This window comes from Chiloscyllium plagiosum, unplaced genomic scaffold (assembly GCF_037043375.1).
Source record: "Chiloscyllium plagiosum isolate Xiang-an unplaced genomic scaffold, Cpla_swu_hap1 HiC_scaffold_2, whole genome shotgun sequence".
Taxonomy (NCBI): domain Eukaryota; kingdom Metazoa; phylum Chordata; class Chondrichthyes; order Orectolobiformes; family Hemiscylliidae; genus Chiloscyllium; species Chiloscyllium plagiosum.
This window is the reverse complement of record NW_028270140.1, coordinates 74261387-74285718: the sequence shown is the minus strand read 5'-3', so window position 1 is coordinate 74285718 and position 24332 is coordinate 74261387. Positions and strand designations below refer to the sequence as shown.

Sequence of the window (24332 nt, the reverse complement as noted above, 5' to 3'; positions counted from 1 at the left end):
TTTATAACACTTCTCTAATTTCCAGATTGCTGCATTACATTTAGTCTTGAATGGCCATTTAAATTGTGGCCTGTGATCTGTTCATTTCACAAGTGGAGCAGTATTAATTTTCATGATTGGTGCAATAATGTGTCATACTGAGATGCATGCCAGAAATTAGTGATGTACTTGTGAAATAAAGTACATCAATTTAATATGATAAGGTTTCAACATGGATAATGTAAGTATGTCCAATGTCAGTTTTCCACATCAGTTACAGCAACAAATAATGGGGAAAGGTGGTGGCATAGTTTTATTATCACTGAACTAGTAACCCAGGCTAAAGCACTGGGAATATTTCAAATCTTGTCACCATATCAGGTGGTGAAATTTAACTTCAACTTTTAAATCTGGAATGTAAAAAAAAACTATTTGTCTTATAATTGTTGTAAAATCCTTTCTACTTTGTTAATGCCCTATAAGGAAGGAAAATCCATCCTCCCCACCTGATCTGGTCTGTATGTGATTCCAGTTTCACAACATGGGGCTAACTTTTTTAAATGCCTGAAATGACTGAACAAACATTTTGTTCAACAAGTTGAATCTGGCTGCTACAAAGTCTCAAAACAATGAAATTGGATGGACAATTCAGCATTGACTTAAGACAGCAACGCTATACAGCTTTGTTAACCTTGCAAAGTCATCCTTTCCAACATCTAGTAGCTATGTGAAAATTGGAAGAGCTGACCCACAGATTAGACCAGCCATAGCCTGACTGAGTCATACTTAAGATTATAATTATGTCTTATAGAAATTATCTCCGATACCACCATCACCAGAGGTAGCAGGAGGGATTTGGCATGTAAGATCTCAACATTGATTCCGGACCCCATGATATCAAAACAGGAAAGGAAACCTCATGCTGTTTAAATGGAGGTGCCAGTGTTGGAATGGGGTGGACAAAGTCAGAAGCCACATGACACCAGGTTATGATCCAGCAGGCCTACTTGAAATCACAAGCTTTCAAAGCACAGCTCCTTTGTCAGGTCACCTTACGAAGGAGCAGTGCTCCGAAAGCTTATGATTTCAAATAAACCTGTTGGACTATAAACTAGTGTCATCTGATTTCTGACATCATGCTGATTGCCACCTACCTTAGCTGCATGGTACTTAGACTTCAGACCTCAGTAAGGGGTCTCGGTAACATCCCCACAACTGAGATTAGGCTGAGTCCTAAAGAACACAACTGCTGTACTGGGTCTATTCCCTGTGGTGAAGGGAAAAGTGGACTTGACTGCACCCACGTCATATGTGCCTGTAGCAAATGCATTTTGTCCGTGACAGTATTGTAGGAGTGACCACTGCACAATCCTGCCTTCACTTTGAGGATACCCACCATTGTCTTGTGTGGTACTGCTAGTATACTGACTGGGATAGATTATGAACAGATCCAGCAACTCAAAACTGCACAACTGAGCTACAATGGGCAACTATCAACAACAGAATCATAAGACTCAGCACACGCTCCACTCTAGACAACTGGTTCAATAAAAACTGTGAAAGGTATGCTGAGGACAGCACTGAGCGTATGTACAAATTGTTAATATGGTAAGGCTACTAAACAGGATTACTTGCATACCAATCAGTGTAAGCAGCATGTGCTAGACAACTAAGCAACTCCACAACCAATGGATCAAATGGTTCACAGCCCTGCTACATGCAGTCATTAGTGATGATTAACAAGTATTTGTTGTAATTTAATTTACCCATTTTTCCACCCTTTCCACAGCCTATGTCCCTTTTGAAGTCAATTACTATCCTCCAGATTTTGTATCAACTGCACATTTTAAAATGGCACTAACGGTCCTCTATACCAAGTCTAGGCCATTAATATGTCATAAGAAATGCAAAGGTGCTATCGCAGACCTATGGGAAAACCCTGTCCTTACACGTCTTCTGTCTAGGTAAACACCGGTCCTGATGAAGGATTATGCCCAAAGCATCGACTCTCTTGCTCCTCAGAATGGTGCCTGACCTGCTGTGCCTTTTCCAGTGCCACACTTTATTGACTCTGACTCTCCAGCATCTGCAGTCATCACGATCTCCTAAACACATTTGACACTGGTTGATAAGGATAGACTTATTTTGTTTCCATGCTGCATCTATCTCTTTATTTCACGGGCTTCAACTTTGCTAACAAGCCTGTTGTATGATATTTTATTAAATTATTTTGGAACCCCAAGAGCATCACATCAATCATTCTGATCAATGGTCTCTGTCAACTCATCAACAATCTCAAGTTAATTAAATATGATTTTCCTTTAAGAAATTCATGTTGACTTTTCTAATTGAATTAGAATTATCTATTTTCTCTCAAATCCTGGAAAGAGTACAATGAAAAGTGTATTGAAAATCTTGCATTTTTCGAATGCTTGTGGTGCTGGACTCTCATGTTAAGGAAACTGTTAATTTTGTTCTAGATTCTTGTTTCTAAGAATGCTCCCATCACCAGTGTTACTGGTCTGTAGTTGATAGCTTATTCTTATTACGTTTTTTGAATAAGGATGCAACATTTTTAATTCTTTAGTTCTCTGGCAACATACTTTTATCTGAAAATTGCAAGAATATGGAGTGATCTTTACAGTATTACTATTCATGTTTGTAATTAGAATAATTGCAATCTTGTATTACAATTCTTAATCGTTGCTGCACCTTTCTTGAACTTCCTTGCAAATTTATTTCTCCCATATCTTTTGTATTAGTTGGTCAATAGAACACACCTACCCTGTGGAGCAGGTGGGACTTGGACACTACCACTGTGCCACAGAACTCCTCCAGCATATGTATTATGAGCATACAAATTAGGAGCATGTGTAGGCCACTCAGGCTATTCAGCCATTCAGTAATATCATGGCTGATGTTTTTATTCCATGTTCTCTTTCATCTTTCACCCCTTTGCTTGCCAAGAATCTATCTCATGAAAAATTTTCAGAGACTTTGGAATTCTTTTCCTCAAATGGCAGTAAAAGCAAAGATGCAAGACTGTTGGAAAGAAAAAAATCATCTTAAGTCAGTCACTCCTCATTTTTAAACTGTGACCTCTATTTCTAGACTTTTCCATAAGAGGAAATGTCCTATTTTAACCCTGTCATGACTATTGAAAATCTTGCATTTTTCGAATGCTTATAAATTCCAGCAGATGCAACATTAGTGTACTTAATTCTTGCTCACAAGCCAACCTGCTGACTTTACGTATTCGATCCAAAGTCTTCTCTGAATTGGTTCCACTACATTTTATATCCTTGTATAAGGAAATAGTTTTACATTTCCCCACATTATATTCAATTTGCTAGATCTTTGATCGCTCCTTTAAATTATCCAAGATTCCTTATATCTGCTTCACAGTTTATTTTTCTAACTTTGTGTCACCAACAAACGTTGTTCAAGTCATTTATTTAAATTGTAGAAAGTTGAGGTTCCAGTAATGATCCTGTGATACATCACTTATTTCACTTTGCCAATCAGAAAAACATTCATTTAGCCTGCTCACTTTTTCCTATTAACTAGCCAACCTTCTATCCATACCAATAGGACAACTTTTAGGTCTGCAGTAACTTTTCATGTGGCACTTTGACTCTGTCTGATTTACCTTGAACTTTAAATGATCTGCTATGATGTCTCTAATAGTAGCTCCAAAAATCATCTTTGTGGCAGATGTTAAACAAACTGATCTGTAGTTTTTCTGCTTCTGTCTCCTTCCCTTTTCAAATAAAGGACTTGAATTTACTATTTTTCTTTCTAAAGAAACCTTGCCTGAAAATAAGAAATTTTGGGAAATGAAAACTGATACATCAGTTATCATATCTCAGTACACAATGTGAGCTCTGGTGTATCCTGCTTTCTAGCTCCAGGAAATGTTGCTGTAAGAAATTACCCTGAAAACATCCTATTATCTCCTTTACTAGCTTTCCTTACCTTTGTCCATTTGATTTTTCAAGTCTTTATGAAGATTAAAATCTCCTATGATTTGACAGGATCCCAGTATTTCTTCCTTTTGCACTCTATCCTATCACATGGTTAGAGTGATCCTGTGCACCACTCTTGATAAGTGATTTCTTGCCTTTGTCATTTCTAATTTCTAATCAAATTGCTTCAACTTTCTAATTTCCTGAACTTGGATCATCACTCTATATTGTTATCTTGTTATTAGTTATTAGAATCACCTTGCCATTTGTTTGCTAACTTTCTGCCCTCTGTTATTGCCATGTAGTTTTCAATATTCAGATCTCAATCTATACTCTCCTGAAATTGTGTTTCCACAATGTTTATCAAATTGTACTTACTTACAATTATGCAATCAGTTTACTTCCTCTTGGTTTGAAATGTTTTTATGGAATTCCACCTGTGTTCAAACATAGTTTCTCATCTTTCCTTTAATTATTTTTGTAACCTTTCACCTTACCAGTTGACCTACTCTTAGTACTATCTATCTCTTCCTATTATGGTCTGTTTATCAATTCTCACCTTTTCACTTGTCCTGTCTGTACTCTGCAGTTTATCACATCTCCCCAGATTTAAACCCTTTCTTTCCATATTTAGTTTAACATCCTCTGTACTTCCCTTGTTACACAGTTTACAAGAATAGTAGCCCCAGAACAGTCCAGCTGTAGGTTCTTTCCCCAGTACTGGTTCTAGTGCTGTATGAGCTATAACCCACTTCTCCCTCATCAGTTATTGAGTCATCTGTTCATCTCTCAATCTGATTTGCCCTAGGCCACCAATCTTTGACAAAATGTATTTTTTTAGCAGTATAAAAGGAAACATGACAATCAATTGGAGAATGTAGGCTTCAGGAGGATGAAGACACATACTAGGTTTTCAGTTGTTCATTCAGAGAGGCAAAGCTGGAGGCAGGTAGGCATTGTTGAGGTTGAAAGTGACTATTAAATGGAGCTACTGCTTTTCCTTCAAAAATATAAATAATACTCCAAGAACTAAGGTGATAATTTGACAAACCTAATTCTGATTGTAATTGCTTAAACGTGTTTTTGTTGAAAGTATATATAAATTATCCACCATCTTTTGATTTGTAAAATATCTTTCAGATGCTAAAGACAAACCCATTTATATTATCACTACTCTGGACAATGATGAAGACGATCTCCTTACTATTGAATATATTAAGGTATGCAATAATGCTTATGAAATGGCATTCCAACCATGGAATATTTGTTCTATTCATTTCTTTCTATAACGGCCATTGTATTTATATTGTTAAATGTCAAGCTTTTTCATTTTATCATTGGTTTGTTTTGTGTTTCTACGTTTATGAATGTTCTAATATATAACCTATCACCCAAATTTCAATTTTCTGTGCAACTGCACTGGAACAACTAAAGACATTTAGCTACAATTGTGTAACTATTTACCCATAAATTGGTAACAATACTAAATATAGGCATTCAATAAATTGAGTTTATTAATCCTATTTTAAACTTACTTCAAGCATAGCCCTAATCTACGCTGACTGGCATAATTCCATATTCCTGACCTGCCTAGCCTCATGCAACTAAGTTTTAATTTCACTAATTGATGCAAGAATATTCCTGCTCTTGGTCAGTTATTTTCTGAGTGAGAGCGTAAACATACATGTCCCTTAGTTGTTCTCTTATCCTACTCCACCTAAATTTCATCTATTTCTAAGTATTGCTGTGGGGTCATGGCAGCACTGCAGTCATAATCTTTAGAGACTTTGCTCAGCTTTATTTGCCCAGATGAATATAGTACATACTGTACTCTCCTTGCATACATTTTTAAAAAGCTCCTAAAGACACAGGCTATAGCTAAATGCTGCATTTCCTTAATAATGAGTAGAGCATTCAAGAGCGAAATATAAACTGATGGCTTTTTGTGTTCAGATTTGCAAATTAGCTAAGAAGAATATTCATCAATTTATCTTCCAGTAATCTCAACAGAAAGTATATTCCAATTATCCAAAACCAATTATTTTTACCCATCCTGCCAAGTTATTTAAATGATGAGGAGGCAGTGGATACTATTAGACAACCGATGGGAGCTTTCTCCCTTATCCTCAGTTAAATTCCTGTAGTTGATTTGGACTGGGGTGTACAAAGTTAAAAATCACACAATACCAGGTTATAGTCCAACAGGTTTATTTGGAAGCACTAGCTTTCGGAGCGCTGCTCCTTCATCTGGTGGTTGCGGAGCATAAGATCATAGGACGCAGAATTTATAGCAAAAGTTTACAGTGTGATATAACTGAAATTATATATTGAAAAAGACCTGGATTGTTTGTTAAGTCTCTCCTCTTTTAGAATGGTTTCTGTTCTTTCATATGTTGCAGAACTTTCTGAAAGTTACATTCTCAAGTAAACTTTAACAATAGATGCCATGATGGCCCAGATAATGCATTGAAGGTGTGAGGTGCCTTCTGTGAGGCTGTCTGTGCCCAATGTTCAGACTGATTCTAATCTAAAAAAGGGATTTGCAGAACTTTGCATGGATTCATGCAGTTTTTGAGCAAAGTAAAATGTAATTCTGCAAGTACAAATTGTGTGTGCGCACGCTCATGCACGCGGGGGCTGCGAGGGCGAGTATGAGTGTCTGTGAGTGTTTGTGTATGTGTATGAGTGTAAAGGTATATAAGTCTGTGAGAGGGTGCGTGTGAGAGTATAGAAGTGTATGTGTGAGCATACGAGAGAGAGGTTGTGTATGAGAGAGGGTCTGTGTGATGTGTGGATCTGTAGGAGTATCTGTCTGTGTGGTGCAGTGACGTCACCTGTAGTGTGACATGAACCCAAGGTCCCAGATTAGGCCATGGGTACCAAACTTGGCTACCAGCCTCTGCTCAGCCACTTTGCATTGTTGCCTGTCCCGAAGTCTGCCTTAGAGGATGGTCACCCGAAAGTCCGAGGTCGAATGTCCCAGACCGCTCCAACCAACACTATACACCAGGTATATTGATGACATTTTCTTCCTCTGGACCCATGGGGAGGAGTCACTGAAACAACTGCACAGTGCTATCAACGAGTTTCATCCCACCATCAAACTCACCATGGACTACTCTCTAGTACTGTCTCACTCTTGGATACATGCATCTCCAACAAGGATGGGCACCTCAGGACCTCACTACTGCAAACCCACGGATAACCTCATGATGCTACACTTCTCCAGCTTCCACCTGAAATATTAAAACAGTCATCCCCTACATACAAGCCCTACATAGACACAGGATCTGCTCAGATGAGGACGAATGTGACGGGCAGTTGGAAGTACTCAAGGATGCCCTCATAAGAACTGGTTACGATGCTCAACTCATCGACTGCCAGTTCCGATGTGCCACAGCGAGAAACCATAATGACCTCTTCAGGAGACAGACACAAGCTGCACTGACAGGGTACCCTTTGTTGCCCAGTACTCCCAGGAGTCGAAAAACTATGCCATGTTCTTCGCAGCCTGCAACACATTATGAATGAGGTTGAGCACCTTGTCAAGACCTTCCCCACATCTCCATTTCTTGCCTTTAAACAACCACCAAATCATTGTTCACAGCAAAGTGCCTGGCTTCTAGGACAACACCATACAACCTTGTCACGGCAGATACTGCAAGACATGTCAGTGTATCGAAACGGATACCACCATTACGTGCGGGGACACCACCCACTATGTACGTGGCAGGTACTCATGTGACTCGGCCAAAGTTGCCTATCTCATACACTGCAGGCAAGGATGCCCTGAGGCATGGTACATTGGTGAGACTGAGCAGAAGCTATAGCAATGGTTGAATGGGCATCACACAACAATCAGCAAACAGGAGTGTTCCCTCCCAGTTGGAGAACACTTCAGCATTCCGGGACATTTGACCTCCAAGATGGACTTCAGGACATGCAACAACGCAGAGAGGCAGGCAGAGACTGATAGCCAAGTTCAGTACCCATGGGGATGGCCTGAACCGGGACCTTGGGTTCATGTCACACTACAGGTGATCCCACTGCACCACAGACAGACACACACTCCTCCAAACCCATACACTCACACAGACCCTCTCTTATATGCTCACACATACGCTGTCACGTTCACACACGCACCCCCTCACAAATGTATGCCCCTTTACACTCACGCACACATACACATGCTCACACACACTCACACTCTCTCACAGACACTCATACCCACCCCTGCACATGCACACACACACACATACATACGAGTTTGTGGGTGAATTTATACTTGCAGAATTACATTTTATTTTGCTCAAAAACTACATGAATCCACATAAGGTTCTGTAAATCCCTTAGACTAGAATCAGTCTTAACATTGGAGCACAGACAGCCTCCCACCTTCAGTGCATTATCTGGGCCGACATAGCATTTAATGTTAAAGGTCACTTGAGAATGTAACTTTAAGAAAGTTCTGTAATTTACATATGAAAGAACTGAAACCAATATGGTCATTCTAACAGGTGAGAGACTTAACAAACAATGCAGGTCTTTTTCAATATATAATTTCAGTTACATCACACTAAATCTTTTTGTTTTAAATTCTGTTGAAGGAAAAACGCTCCAAAAGCTAGTGCTTCCAAGTAATCCCGTTGGACTATAACCTGGTGTTGTGATTTTTAACTTTAAACTACTGTATTTCCAATAGAATCTTGTGAAACATTTCAGAGTTTTCTAGTCCTGACAAGATGTCTGCGGATCTTTTTATGCAAAGAGCATAGGAATGTTAATATGACTATCATGGACATTTCAGTCCTGCAAAGTTTTCTTGGAAACTGAAAAAGAACAGTGATGTTTTATCAAGTGAAGGACAGTATGAACAGAAAAGTAGATGATACGTGAGAGGCACTGGGTGGTAATTTTACAAAACAGGCAAACTATGAGACTAGAGACAGTGTTCACCAAGTCTAGAGAAGAGATGAACAACTTACAAATTATACAGTATATTTTACATAAAAACCCAAAATATTATGAAACGATGGATATATTAATAAGAAATATTCAGCGAGAAATGGGCCAAGTGATGGCAAACGGGACTAGATTAATTTAGAATATCTGAACAGCATGAATGATTGGACCGAAGAGTCTATTTTCTAGAGATGCTATGCATCTGACTCTGACTAACATGACACCGAACCTCTCAAAACTAAGATCTTGTGACAAAAGTTTCATCCAAGAAGTAAATGTTAAGGAGTATCTTCAATAAATGAGAAGTAGAGGGGTTCTAGAGAAGGAATTCTACACTCTGGGGCCTGGTTAACCGAAGACATAATCACTAATAGTGGAGTGATTGAAATCAGACAGGCTCGAGAGACTAGTACTAGATGAGTGGGATATCTTTTGAGGGTTTCTGTGATTGGCAGGGATTAGAAGTTAGACAGGAAATAGTCCAAAAGTAGCATCAGTGGAGAGATAAACAATGGTTTTTTTTTTCAGTTTGGTGACCTTTAAAGAGAATGGCATTAGAAATGAGGGACTTGCTTTGTAGAGTGATCTGAGAACTTGAGGTGTTTCCCTTTCAGCATGAAGCATGAACTGTGTTCTACACTTTGTAGACACTGTCAGATCTATACTTGTCCAGTGCTTCTGCTTTCATTTTGGATTTCCAGTATCTGCAATATTTACCTTTTTGTGTCCAAGCAGCGTTGAGTTTTGGAAGGATGTCGTCAGTCAACGAATGAAAAAAGTAATGTGATTTTGGATGATATTGCTGAGGGACAATATGTAGGTGTGAAGAGAAGAGAAACAAGAACAAATACTTGGTGCATGCTGTAAGTAATGGTATGAGAACAGGAGAAAGTGAGGTCTGCAGATGCTGGAGATCAAAGTTGAAACTTTATTGCTGGAACAGCACAGCAGGTCAGGCAGCATCCAGGGAACAGGAGATTCAACGTTTCGGGCACAGGCCCTTCTTCAGGAATGAGCAGAGAGTGTTCAGCAGGAGAAGATAAAAGGTAGGGAGGAGGGACTTGGAGGAGGGGCGTTGGAAATGTGATAGGTGGAAAGAGGTCAAGGTGAGGGTGATAGGTCGGAGTAGGATGGAGGCGGAGAGGTCAAGACGAAGACTGCAGGTCAGGAAGGCGGTGCCGGGCTGGAGGGATCCGGCTGAGACAAGGTGGGGGGAGGGGGGATGAAGAAACTGGTGAAGTCCAAGTTCATCCCCTGTGGTTGGAGGGTTCCCAGTCGGAAGATAAGACGCTCCTCCTCCGACCGTCGGGTTGTTGTGGTTTGGCGGTGGATGAGTCCAATGACCTGCATATCCTCGGTGGAGTGGGAGGGGGAGTTGAAATGCTGTGCTACAGGTTGGTTGGGTTGGTTCGTCCGGGTGGCCCAGAGGTGCTCTCTGAATCGCTCCGCAAGTAGGCGGCCTGTCTCCCCAATAGAGTGGAAGGCCACACCGGCTGCAGCGGATGCAGTAGATGATGTGGGTGGAGGTGCAGGTGAATCTGTGGCGGATATGGAAGTTTCCTTTGGGGCCTTGGAGAGAAGTGAGGGGGGAGGTGTGGGCGCAAGTGTTGCACCTCCTGCGGTTGCAAGGGAAGGTGCCGGGAGTGGAGGTTGGGTCGGTGGGGGGTGTGGATCTGACAAGGGAGTCGCGGAGGGAGTGGTCTCTACGGAAAGCTGATAGGGGAGGGGAGGGAAATATATCCTTGGTGCTGGGGTCTGTTTGGAGGTGGCGGAAGTGACGGCGGATGATGCGCTGTACATGAAGAACAGGAAGAAAGAAACTATTGCAATATCCTGATTATGGTTAACTTAGATGAGAATAGGACATAGACTGCAGTGCTCCATGGAGGCAGTTCACCACCACCTTTATGAGGGCAACTATTGATGGGCAATAAATGCTGGCGCAGTTAGTGATGCCCACATCCCACAAGTAAATAAAAGCGAGCCAGGCAAGAGCAGTCTCACCCGGCTGATTGATGGTGGCAAAGTGTTGGGGCAGGATGATATCAAACATGTTCGAAGCCACAGATACGTTGAGTATCATGAATAGAACATAGAACATAGAACAATACAGCACAGAACAGGCCCTTCGGCCCACGATGTTGTGCCGAACATTTGTCCTAGCTTAATCACCCATCCATGTACCTATCCAATTGCCGCTTAAAGGTCACCAAAGATTCTGACTCTACCACTCCCACAGGCAGCGCATTCCATGCCCCACCACTCTCTGGGTAAAGAACCCATCCCTGACATCTCCCCTATACCTTCCACCCTTCACCTTAAATTTATGTCCCCTTGTAACACTCTGTTGTACCTGGGGAAAAAGTTTCTGACTGTCTACTCTATCTATTCCTCTGATCATCTTATAAACCTTTATCAAGTCACCCCTCATCCTTCGCAGTTCCAATGAGAAAAGGCCTAGCACTCTCAACCTATCCTCGTACGACTTATTCTCCATTCCAGGCAACATCCTGGTAAATCTTCTCTGCACCCTCTCCAAAGCTTCCACATCTTTCCTAAAGTGAGGCGACCAGAACTGCACACAGTACTCCAAATGTGGCCTAACCAAAGTCCTGTACAGTTGCAACATCACTTCACGACTCTTGAATTCAATCCCTCTGCTAATGAACGCTAATACACCATAGGCCTTCTTACAAGCTCTATCCACCTGAGTGGCAACTTTCAAAGACCTCATAGGTCTTTAAACCTCACACTTGGCAGGGTTGAACTCCATCTGCCACTCCTCAGCCCAGCTCTGCATCATATCCAAGTCCCTTTGCAGCCGACAAGAGCCCTCCTCACTATCCACAACTCCACCAATCTTCGTATCATCTGCAAATTTACTGACCCACCCTTCGACTCCCTCTTCCAAGTCATTAATAAAAATTACAAACAGCAGAGGACCCAGAACTGATCCCTGCGGAACTCCACTTGTAACTGGGCTCCAGGCTGAATATTTACCATCTACCACCACTCTCTGACTTCGACCGGTTAGCCAGTTTTCTATCCAATTGGCCAAATTTCCCTCTATCCCATGCCTCCTGACTTTCCGCATAAGCCTACCATGGGGAACCTTATCAAATGCCTTACAAAAATCCATGTATACTACATCCACTGCTCTACCCTCATCCACATGCTTGGTCACCTCCTCAAAGAATTCAATCAGATTTGTAAGGCAAGACCTACCCTTCACAAATCCGTGCTGGCTGTCCCTAATCAAGCAGTGCCTTTCCAGATACTCATAAATCCTATCCCTCAGTACCCTTTCCATTACTTTACCTACCAAACTATCCCTATAAACAAATAGGGACAGTTTGTCTTCGGAACAGTTACATAGGATATAACCCTGTGATTTTGAGAGCTGCTTTGGTGTTGTGGCTAGGCAAAAACTTTACTCGAACGATTTGGCATTTTTATGAACAGACCCTTTGATTTCATAAGGGGTAACATTGAATATGCAGAACGGAAACCAACCGTTCACGCCCAGACCATGTCAGTCTCTCTCCTGTCCTTGATGTTTCTTCATCTTTATCTACATCTACCATCATAATGTTGTATTCCCTTCTCTTTCACATACTTGTTTAGCTTCCCTTGATGTTTTTCACGTCCATTTTACTTTGTTCTAGCAAGTTCCACATTCTTAGTACTCCTTAGTTAGACATTGTTTTCTGAATTCCCCATTGCAATTCATAGCAATTATCTCATTGATGTACTCCAGTTTGTTTCGATTTATTTATTGTTACATGTATTTTGTTACAAATACACCACAAGCAAATTCATCCTCACTTTCAGCTCTATCAAAACCCTTCATAATTCGTGAAGTTACCTCTTGTTCCTTTTCTTTCAGTAGAATATTCAAACTAATTTTTAAGTATTTCTGTAGTCCTATTAGCAACTGAATATTTTCACAATTTATTAAAATCACCTTTCTACAGCTATACTAATAATCAGCTGGTTATTTCACACTTCTTTTTTAAAGTAAGTAACATCACATTACCAAATTTGAAAATGTAATCATTAAACTCTTGAAGTTTGTGTACTTGGTGTCGCTGACTTCTTTTTGGCATCAAGATAAAAAATGTTTTCTTTCATGGGATGTGGATATTGCTGGCTGGGTGGTATTTATTACTCATCCCTATTTGCCTTTAAGAAATTGGCAATGAACTGGCTTTGTGAATTCCTAACTATCTTTGCTCACTACATTGAATGGCATATTCAAAACTAGAATAAATCAATCAGTGCCTGTTCCATAAAATGAGAAAGAAACTGATAATCCTTTCTTTTCCAGGCTAACAAAGATGGACCAGAATTCAAAACCACCTATAGAAATACTGAGCAACTCATAAAGGTAAATGAATTCACGGGACTGCTTAATAGATTTTGTTTATCACAGCTAACAAAAGCAGCCAGAATGCTGTTTCCAGCACTTCGTTGTTATAGCATATTAGTTGAAAAAACTGCATGCTGGAGAGTAGCACGTTATAAGTCACCAGATAATAGATGTATTTTTATTTGTCTTTTAGGTATCAATGAACAATTTTGCATTTTCTGCCTCCTTTCTGTCAATGACTGACCTTTATTTTGGAATAAGCGTTTGTTTCAATTATCTTGGCTTTTAGCACTGAAGTGTCCTTGATGGTTGAATTTTGAAAGATTGTTATGCTTCCACTATTGCATGCTTTACACAACCCACTAAAGGAAAGAATTAACTTGGTTAGCTCATGCTTTGTCAAGTGCGAATAGGGCTTGGAAATTTTCTAGTTTTCATTCTAGTTTTTAAAATGCATTAAGGTAGCAAGGGGTTTTAGAGATAGGACAGCACAGGAGCTGTCATGAGTTCAAATTAGCAGAAGAAATTGTTTACTAGATTTGTTGCCAAACGATCAAACATTATAATCATTACTGGCAGTATCCCAGGTTTATTGCTACCTTAGAATTATAGAACTACTGTCACAATAGGTCCATGGCAGATGCCATCTCCCTGGCCCAATACTCATCCCTAGAACACCTGGATAGCAAGGACATCACATTAGATTCCTATGTATTGACTTTAGCTCCATCTTTAATACCACAATTCCAACAAAATGCATTTCCAAAGGCCAAATTCTAGATTTTTGCTCCCCCCTCTGCTACTGGATACTTGATTTCATCAACCGCAGACTGTAATCAGTAAGGATAGGCAACAACATCTCCTTCGTGAGAATACTCAACACTGGTGCCCTGCAAGGCTGCATACTCAGCCCCCTGCCATACTCATACACTCATGACTTGTGGCATATTTCAGCTGTAATTCCATTTACAAATTTGCTGATGACACCATCGTACTGGGTTGGAATCTCAGGCAGCGATGAAACATAGTACAGGAAAGAGGTAGACAGCTAATTGGCATGGTGTAAAAATGACAATCTCTTCCTCAATGTCAACAATTGGAAGAAGCTGATCAGGAATTCAGGAAGCAGAGTGGAGGATATGCCTCTGTCTGTATCAGTGGTGCTGAGATGGATTTTGTCAAAGAGCTTCAAATTCCCAGGAGTAAGTATCACCAATAATCTATCCTGGTCCATCCATGTCCACTACTCAGTCAAGAAAGTACACCAATGCTCCTATTTCCTCAGAAGGCTGAGGAAATTTGGCATGTCCACAAAAACTCTTAGCAATTTTTACTTAAGCACCAGTGGAAAGCATCACATCCGGATGCATCACCATTTGTTGTGCAACTACTCTTCCCAAGGCAGCAAGAAATTACAGAGATTTGTGAACGCAAACCTGTCCATCATCAAAACCAGCCTTCCTTTCGTTGACTCCATCGACACTTCTCACTGTCTCAAAAAAGCAGCCAACAAAACCAGGGTGGGAGTGGTTATGATTATATTCTCTTCCACCCTCTTCATTGGTCAGAAGATACAAAAGTTTAAAAACATGTACATGAACCAACAGATCTAAGGACAGCTTCTTCCCCATTGTTATCAGACTTAGGAATGCTCCCCTCCTATATTAGAGTTGATCTTTCTCTGCAACCTCTCTGTAGCTGTAAGACGATATTCTGTATACTGTTCTGTTCCCCTGATATACTGATGTGAGGTATGATTTGTCTGGTTGAATTTATTAGAATTTAAAATTTATTGTCATATGTAATTTTTACAAGAAAAAATACAATGAAAAGTGTTCTAAATTGCCCTACCATGGTGCCTATATTTATGACAGAAGTCATGATAAAATGATATCTTACACAAGGTAAATATAAGACAATGTTCATCAAGATCCACTTAAAGGCTCCTTGTCTTGAGGAAATCCAATCAAGAGACGATAGAACAACATTCTGGACGAGAATGACACGACAGGACAAAGACCGAAATGCTAGGACGCTACTCATCATACCAAAAGCATCTGAAGAAAAACCACTGCCAGGAACACCATTTAAAATGCTGAGCTGTCAGATCATTGGGCCAGTGCAAGACCGCACCCATGGATAAAACAACCTGCCGACACATAAGAATACCGAGCTGAAAGATTAAGATTGAGCTGGACTGCTCTGAAAATGGGACAAACCATCCCATCAGTGACCAGTCCGCAGGCTGAGACCAACACACTGGAAAAAAATGCCATTTTGGACCGCCGGAAGCAACCACCGCTGAGAAGAAGCTCACAGCTGAAGCTTGTAAATTAAGCTATGATGAATTTGATATCTTTACTAATTGATCAACATTAAAAACAGAAAAAGAAAAGTAGTAAAGGCAAACTGAGTAGATAAGCAATGGGCTTCTGGGGGTGAGGAATCTGTGCACTATGCTGCTACTACGTGGCTATCTTTGATACTTGTAGCGCACAAAATAATACTTTTCATTGTATCTCTGCAGAATTGACAAAAATAAATCAGAGCAAACGAGTTACTCATCCTAGTGTGTTATGTCATTGCTTTGAAACATGAGCATTCTTTGTCTGTCTAATGTAAATCCAAACTGCGGCTGCTGCTTAAACATAACAAGCTCTGAAAATTCTGTACAGTGTATTTTGTGAATGGTCATCTCTTAACTTAGGAAACTTGGATCATGACCCCTGACCCACCCATGACCCGAAGTATCGCTAGGTCTAAAGTTCAGATTCCAGTGCATCAGCTCTAAGGTTAACTTGCTTGAGATACAGATTCTTGCTGCAAAAGTGATTGCTGTGGATCAGGCAGGTGTTCACTTGGACTTTCACAACAGCTGCAGTATAGAGCCTGGCGTGCCATCTTTAATGTGTTCTATCTAGCTAATTAAGTTTAGAAATAGGAGAGAACAGTCTTGGTTATCTGAACATAGATTATCCGAACAAGATCTCAAGGTCCTGATGCTTGGGTAAACTGTGTTATCCGAACATTCGATTATCCGAACATGTGATTATCTGAACAAAATGCTCCCTGCCCATGTGGTTTGGATAATCGAGGCTGCCCTGTAACAGTTCCTGATTATTAAGTATTTAAAATGTTAAGCTTTGTATTTAATCTTATAATCTCCCCCATATCAGTTCAACTACTGACCTGCTTACAGAAGAAATCTTGAAGCTCAGCTATCTGCTTACCTAACAATGCTTCTGAGTTTCTGAATTGAACTTCACCTGCTAGTATCAAGCTCCTTCTCTGACCGTTTTTTGATAAATTATCAGGAGAGCACCTCCTCCCTCAGTGATGAATGTCTCATCTGTTTTCAAACTGTATTCATTCACAAGCTGCTATCTTCGTGCTTGCATATTTTGTGCACTTAGTGTATGCTAGATGAGATTCTATGAAGGTGAGTTAGCACTGTTGGCTTGAGAATGCAGTTCAATGAAGTGTTAGGTAGGTTCACGAACACTGTCCCCTAATTTAGGCAGGTGACCATTCACAAATCTCAGGAATTTTCAGATAGCTTATTAAGTTCAATTAACAATGATTTAGATATACATTAGTTAATCAGACAAAAAAAGTACGACCCATGACATTTGAGGATAGTTGACTGATACTGGAGAATGAACAGGCAGTTGGTATGGAATGTATCAACCCCATTAAAGTTGTGAAGACAGCATCCTGCTGTTTGGCTGATATGATGGGATCTCTTACCTCCATTTCTTTTTTCATGTGAAGAAGACAGCTCCCTGCTGAGGACTGCTCCTACAAGGCATGCCTTCTGCCTCAGCACTTGTTGATAAATCCTGTTCTCTGGGGCTGGTAATCTCTGTGATGTGTCTAAATTGTTTTTAACCAGTGAGCACAGGACAGCTCCTCACAATGTCAGAATAACTTTCTCCACTTGCATTGTAAGATCTGTTTTCTGTTTCTATTTTACCTATGGACAGATTTTTGTATCTGCTAAACAACTTGTGTCATGAGCTGAAAATGTGTTGCTGGAAAAGCGCAGCAGGTCAGGCAGCATCCAGGGAACAGGAGAATCGATGTTTTGGGCATAAGCCCCGAAACGTCGATTCTCCTGTTCCCTGAATGCTGCCTGACCTGCTGCGCTTTTCCAGCAACACATTTTCAGCTCTGATCTCCAGCATCTGCAGACCTCACTTTCTCCTCAACTTGTGTCATGAGGCATTGTGGGCAATAGTGGCCTGGTAATCTTCACAACTATTATCTTTAATTTGCCTTTTGTCTGTGTTTAAGAAATTGTTTGGGAAGGGAAGTAACTGCGATAGCAGCTATTACAGAAGGTCTCGTACTCCACAGGCAATACAAAAAAAATCAGTTTAAAGGGGACCTCAATTTCTAAAGCTATTTCATAAACTGACTGTAGTTGCCTTTCCAGGAGTCTATTCCTGCCTAAGATGCAAAGAAGGTTAACTTCAATAAATTCATAGTTAAGCCCAAACTAGTCTAAAGTTTAGAAAGAGATTAATTCTTGAAATTATTTCATTCACCAGATTGCCTACCCTCACCGTTTCAAGCTGCATTCAGCAACAAATTACTATTATCATGCTTTCATATTTCTAATATCTTCTGAATTTTGCACTGGTACAATTGATTATGGCAGATTTTGCTTTTTAAATAAAAAATCCATACAACCCAATGGAAACCCCATACCCAGAAATCTGTCTCTAGTTCGTGCACTTTGCATTTGTTTGGCTTTGATTTGCCTGAATTAAACTTTATGTGAGTACATAATATATTCAATATAAAAAATCACTTTGTTTTCGCAGATGAAGGGACAGCAGCTATCAATACCAATTCCCAGTGTTCAGAAAAATCCTCATGGGCAGAAGTTTCTGTGGGAAGGGTTATTGGTCAGTCATTGGCATAGCTAGCAGAAAACCCATTCCTTCCAATTAGAGATACCACACAGCTATTTCATGCTCCATAGCCTAATTTGAATCAAGAATTCCAGTAACACACTGGAAGGTATAGTCACCAGGAGTCTAATTTCTCTTGAGATTTTTGCCAGAGTATATCTTTTACTTTTCACGATGACTCCTTGAGTTTAAGTTTTGCACTCTGGTTGTAACGTTACCTTCTGTATTTATATTGATATATTTGGTATTTATACTCCTACAGAAACAGAATTAAAATAATTCAGCAGTATTCTCAACCATCACCACCTCATTAAACTTAAAGCCACAACTCTCAAGGGCCATATTAATTTCCTACTTGAAATATTTAAATTGACAGATAATGACAGGAAATATAAGTTGGCTTTTTAAAATTACTGTGAAATTCCATCACCAAAGCCCCGATTTTCATTGTCTGGTGAGATCACTTCTAAATGGAGTGTGTCTGTATCAAACACAGCCATTGCACCTCAAGTAATTCGCAGAAAGTGAGATGTTTGAGATGGCTATTTCCCATACAGTGTAGACTTCTGAACCACATTTATTAAGCTTGATTATAGAGTTCAGAACCACCATCTGGCACTTGGTACAATGTGAGACAGCAATTGCTTATCTACTTACAATTCATGGAGAAGCTATCACCTTGGACTGAAAGAAGGTGTTAAGACACGTGATCATATGAGTTGGAATTGAATTACTTTTCAACTAGTATTTAAGAAAATATTACTGAAAGTATTAAACAATATGAAATCGATTTTTGTTTTTGTGAACTTACTAGTTTTATTTTTATGTTGCATTAAAAGATTTCGTTATTAAGAATTACTTGATATCCTCCGAAATGCTCAAGTTGTTTGTTTTATTTTCATTTAGGTGAACTTTTCATCTTTGGATGTTTATTTACACAGTGAAGCTCTGCTAAGCTCCATTCATTTCCTAATGAACCTTATCCCACAATCAGAAACCAAGGTCAGTTCAGACGAACAGGCTCCTGAAATTGAGGAGAAGAAAGACGAACTCCTCACAAAGAAGAAGACATGTAAGAAATATTCAGCTTCTGCTTTAATTTGCTTTCTATAATATCTTTACCTTTTTTTTCTAAACTCTCTTTTGTATCTGAGGTGATAATTCATATTCCAGTTTCTCATGATCTTCCATTGGCGTTGCTGGAAAAAAAAGTACGTTTTTGTCTTGTGATCATCAGGACTTTTGCAAGGATATCAATCTAACGAGATAGTAACATTTTATACTGTTTGAGAAGAGAACACATTTAGGCTGCAAAGAACCGGACCTTCTATATTCGGATATCTAGCTTCCGATGCGTGCAAATGCATAATATTGTGAGGCTGACGGGCAACTTCAAATTGTCTCTGTGTCTCAGTCTCTCTTTTTCTCTCTTTCTCTCCTCTCTCTCTCTCTCCTTCACCTCTCTCTCTCCTCTCTCTCTCTCTCTCCTTCACCTCTCTCTCTCTCTCTCCCTCTCTCTCTCTCTCTCCCCCTCTCTCTGTGTCTCTTTATCTCTCTCTGTGTCTCTGTCTGTCTGTGTGTCTGTTTCTCTCTGTCTCTGTGTGTGTTTTGCTCTCTCTCTGTTTGTCTCTCTCTGTCTCTGTGTGTATGTCTCTTTCTCTCTGTCTGTGTGTGTGTCTGTCTCTGTCTGTCACTCTGTGTGCCTGTTTGTCTCTGTGTCTCTGTCTCTCTCTCTCTGTCTGTCCCTGTGTGTGTGTGTGTGTGTGTGTGTGTATGCCTGTGTGTTTGTCTCTCTCTCTCTCTCTGTGAGTGTGTGTGTCTGTCTCTCTATTTCCCTGTCTCTGTGTGTCTCTGTCTATATGTGTGTCTCTGTCACTCGCTCTTTCTCTGTCTGTGTGTATGTCTCTCTCTCTCTGTCTCTCTGTATGAGAGTGTCTCATTCTCTCTGTCTCTCACTATCTCTGTCTCTCTCTCGCTCTGTGTGAGTGTGTGTGTGTGTGTGTATCTATCTCTCGTGCTCTCTCTCTTTGTGGCTGGCTGGCTGGCTGTCTCTCTCTGTGCCTGCCCCCACCCCCTGTCTGTCTCTCTCTCTCGCTCTCTCTCGCTCTCTCTCGCTCTGTGTGTGTGTGTCTCTCTGAGTGTCTGCCCCTCTCCCTCTGTCCCTGTCTCTCTCTCATTCTCTCTCCATCTCCCTCTCTATCTCTCTTTCTCTCTCTTCTGTGTTTCTGTCTGCCTCTCTCTCTGTATCTCTGTCTCTCTACCACTCTCCCCTGTATTTCTGCCAGCATCTCAATGTCTTGCTCTGTCTATCTCACTCTACCTCTCCCTCCCTCCCTCTCTCTCTCTGCATGTCTCTCAGTGTGTGTCTTTGTCCCACTCTGTATGTCTCTGTGTGTGTGTCTGTTTGTATGTCTCTCTCTCTCTCTCTCTCTCTCTCTCTCTCTCTCTTTCTCTCTCTGTTTCTCTCTCTGTCTCTGTTTCTGTCTGTCACTCACTCTTTTTCTCTCTCGGTCTTTGTCTCAGTACCTCTTTGTCTCTGTCTCTGTCTCTCTCTCTCTGTCTCACCCTGTGTCTTTCTCTCTTGCCCTGTGTCTTTCTCTCTTCCTCTGTCTCTCTCTCTCTCTCTCTCTCTATCACTCTCTCTCTGTCTCTGTGTGACTCTCTCTCTCTGCGACTCTGCATCTCTCTCTCTCTGTCTATGTGTCTCTCTGTCTTCTGTGTATCTGTCTGTCTGTCGTTCTGTCTTTATCGCTCTCTCTGTCTCTCTACCTCTCTCTATCTCTTCTGTGTTTCTGCCTGTCCCTGTCTGTGTCTTTGTGTCTATCTCACATTGTCTCTCTGTCAGTGTCTGTCCCACTCATGTGTGTTTGTTTGTTTGTGTGTGTCTCACTCTCTGTGTGTGTCTCTTGCTTTGTGTGTGTGCCTCTCGCTCTCTGTCTGTGTCTATCTGTCTTTCTCCCTGTCTCACTCGCTCTCTTTCTCTGTGCCTGTCTCTCTCTCTGTCTTTGTGTCTATCTGTCTTTCTGTCCCTCTCTGTGTCTCTCTCTCTCTCTGTGCCTGTGTTTCTCTCTCTCTCCTCTCTCTCTCTCTCCCCTCTCTCTGTGTCTCTCTACCTCTCTCTCTCCTGTGTTTCTGCTGGCATCTCTCAATGTCTTGTGTGTCTATCTCTCTCTCTCTCTCTGTCCCACTCTGTGTTTGTCTCTCTCTGTCTGTGTATATGTGTGTGTCTCCCTCTCCCTCTGTCTCCCTCTGTGTCTGTCTCTCTCTTTCTGTCTTCTCCCTCTATGTCTTTCTCTATCTATCCCCCTTTGTCTCTGTCTGTCTCTCTCTGTCCCTCTCTGTCCCTGTCTGTCTGTCTCTCCCTCTCTCTCTCTTTCTGTCTTTCTCTCTCTCTCTCTCTCTCTGTATTTCTCTCTCTGTCCCTCTCTCTCTGTCTTTCTCTCTGTGTCTTTCTCACCCTGTGTCTTTCTCTCTTTCTCCGTCTCTGTCTCTCCATCTCTCACCCTGTGTCTTTCTCTCTTTCTCTCTCTCTGTCTCACTCTGTCTGTCTCTCTCTATGTCACTGTGTCTCTTTCTCTTTCTCTGTCTTTTCTGTCTCCCTCTCTCTCTGTGTCTTTCTGTCTCTCGCTCTGTGTCTTTCTCTCTGTCTATGTCTCTCTCTGTCTCTGTGTCTGTCTGTCTCTGTGTCTGTCTTTCTTCTCTCTCTCTCTATCTCTGTCTGTCTCTCTCTCTCGCTCTGTATGTGTGTGTGTATCGCTCTCGTGCTCTCTCTCTTTGTGTCTGGCTGGCTGTGTCTCTCTGCACCTGCCCCCCCCCCCACGCCCTCTCTGTCTCTCTCTGCGCATGACCCCCCCGTCTCTCTCTCTCTCTCTCTGCCAGTGTCTCTCGCTCTGTGTGTGTGTGTGTCTCTCTCTCTCTGTGTCTGCTGCTCTCCCTCTGTCCCTCTATCAGTCTCTCTCTGTCTCCCTCTCTATCTCTCTTTCTCTCTCTCTCTCTGTGTCTCTCTCTTCTGTGTTTCTGTCTGTCTCTCTGTCCCTATCTGCCTCTCTCTCTGTGTCTCTCTATCTCTCTACCTCTCTCTCTCCTGTATTTCTGCCAGCATCTCAATGTCTTACTGCATCTATCTCACTCTATCTCTCCCTCCCTCTCTCTCTGCGTGTCTCTTAGTGTGTATCTTTGTCCCACTCTGTATGTCTGTGTGTGTGTGTCTGTTTGTATGTCTCTCTGTCTCCCTCTATCTCTCTCTTTCTCCCTCTCTCTGTTTCTCTCTCTGTCTCTGTTTCTGTCTGTCACTCTCTCTCTTTTTCTCTCTTGGTCTTTGTCTCAGTACCGCTTTGTCTATGTCTCTCTCTCTCTCTCTCTCTCTCTCTCTCTCTCTCACACCCAGTGTCTTTCTCTCTCTCTCTTTCTCTGTCTCTGTCTCTCTCTGTCTCTGTCTCCCTCTATCTCTCTCTGTCTGTCTCTGTGTGACTCTCTCTCTCTGCGATTCTCTCTCTCTCTGTCTATGTGTCTCTCTGTCTTCTGTGTTTCTGTCTGTCGCTCTGTCTTAGTCCCTCTCTCGTTCTCTGAGTGTCTCTCTGTCTCTCTACCTCTCTCTCTCTCTTCTATGTTTCTGCCTGTCCCTGTCTGTCTTTGTGTCTATCTCACATTGTCTCTCTGTCAGTGTCTGTCTCTGTCTGTCCCACTCTGTGTTTGTTTGTGTGTGTGTGTCTCACTTTCTGTCTGTGTGTCTCTCTCGCTCTGTGTGTGTGTGTGTGTGTGTGCCCCTCGCTCTCTGTCTTTGTGTCTATCTGTCTTTCTCTCTGTCTCTCTCCCTCTCTGTGCCTGTCTCTCTCTCTCTCTCTCTCTCTCTCTCTTTGTGTCTATCTGTCTTTCTGTTCCTCTCTCTGTCTGTGTGTCTCTTTCTGTGCCTGTGTTTTTCTCTCTCTCTCTCCTGTGTTTCTGCCGGCATCTCTCAATGTCTTGTGTGTCTATCTCACTCTATCTCTCTCTCTTTCTGTTAGTGGTGTCTCTCTCTCTTTCTCTGTCTGTCTGTGTGTATGTGTGTGTCTCTCTCTCCCTCTGTCTATCTCTCTCTCTATCTATCTATCTATCTATCTCTGTCTGTCTGTCTCTCTCTGTCTGTCTCTTCCTCTCTCTCTGTCCCTCACTGTGTGTTTCTCTCTCCTGTCTTTCTGTCTCTCTCTCTCTCTCTGTCCCTCTCTCTCTGTCCCTCTCTCTCTGTCCCTCTCTGTGTCTTTCTCTCTCACCCTGTGTCTTTCTCTCTTTCTCTGTCTCTGTCTCTCTATCACCCTGTCTTTCTCTCTCTCTGTCTCACTCTGTCTCTCTCTGTTTCTGTCTGTCACTGTCTCTCTCTCTCTCTCTGTTTCTGTCTGTCATTGTCTCTCCCTCTCTGTGTCTTTCTCTCTCTTGCCCTGTGTCTCTCTCTTCTCTGTGTCTGTCTCTCGCTGTCTCTGTGTGTCTCTCTCTGTCTTTGTCTGTCTGTCTCTATCTCTCTCTCTTTATCTGTCTCTCTGTCTGTGTGACTCTCTCTCTCTGCATCTCTCTCTGTCTCTCTGCGTCTCTTTTTCCCTGTTCCTATGTGTACTCTCTGTGCCTGTGTCTCTGTGTCTGTCTCTGCTTGTGTGTGTGTGTGTCTCTCTCTCTGCTTGTGTGTGTCTCTCTCTCTGTGTCCCTGTCTCTGTTTGTCTCTCTCTGTCTCTGTCTCTCTCTGTTTCTCTCTCTCTCTCTGTATCTGGGTGTCTCTCTGTCTTCTGTGTGTTTCTGACTGTCTGTCTCTCTGTCTTTGTTTGTCTCTGTCTCTCGCTTTCCGTGTGTGTGTCTCTCTCTCTGTCTCTCACTCTCTTTGTGTCTCTCTCGCTCTGTATGTGTGCCTGTTGCACTCTCTCTCTTTGTGTCTGTCTGTCTTTCTCTCTGTCTGTCTCTCTTTCTCTCTCTTTGTGCTTGTGTGTGTGTCTCTCTCTCTTTCTCTCTCTGTACCTCAACTCTCTACCTCTCTCTCTCCTGTGTTTCTGTTGGCGTCTCTCAATGTCTTTCTGTGTCTATCTCACCCTATCTCTTGTTCCCCCCTCTCTCTCTGTCTCTGCATGTCTCTCAGTGTGTATCTCTGTCTGTCCCACTTTGTGTTGTGTCTCTCTGTCA

General features: G+C 41.6%; 1 protein-coding gene across 7 annotated transcripts in view; it reads left to right on the top strand.

The window, feature by feature from the left end:
• Positions 1 to 24332, top strand: part of vps13a (vacuolar protein sorting 13 homolog A) — a 422990-nt gene that overhangs the window by 157074 nt on the left and 241584 nt on the right. For all 7 annotated transcript variants that reach the window (XM_043712521.2, XM_043712545.2, XM_043712559.2 and 4 more), the window contains 3 exons: positions 5085 to 5164; positions 13234 to 13293; positions 19098 to 19263. In XM_043712521.2, the coding sequence (XP_043568456.2) occupies positions 5085 to 5164; positions 13234 to 13293; positions 19098 to 19263 (306 nt within the window). The remainder of the gene's footprint in view (positions 1 to 5084; positions 5165 to 13233; positions 13294 to 19097; positions 19264 to 24332) is intronic.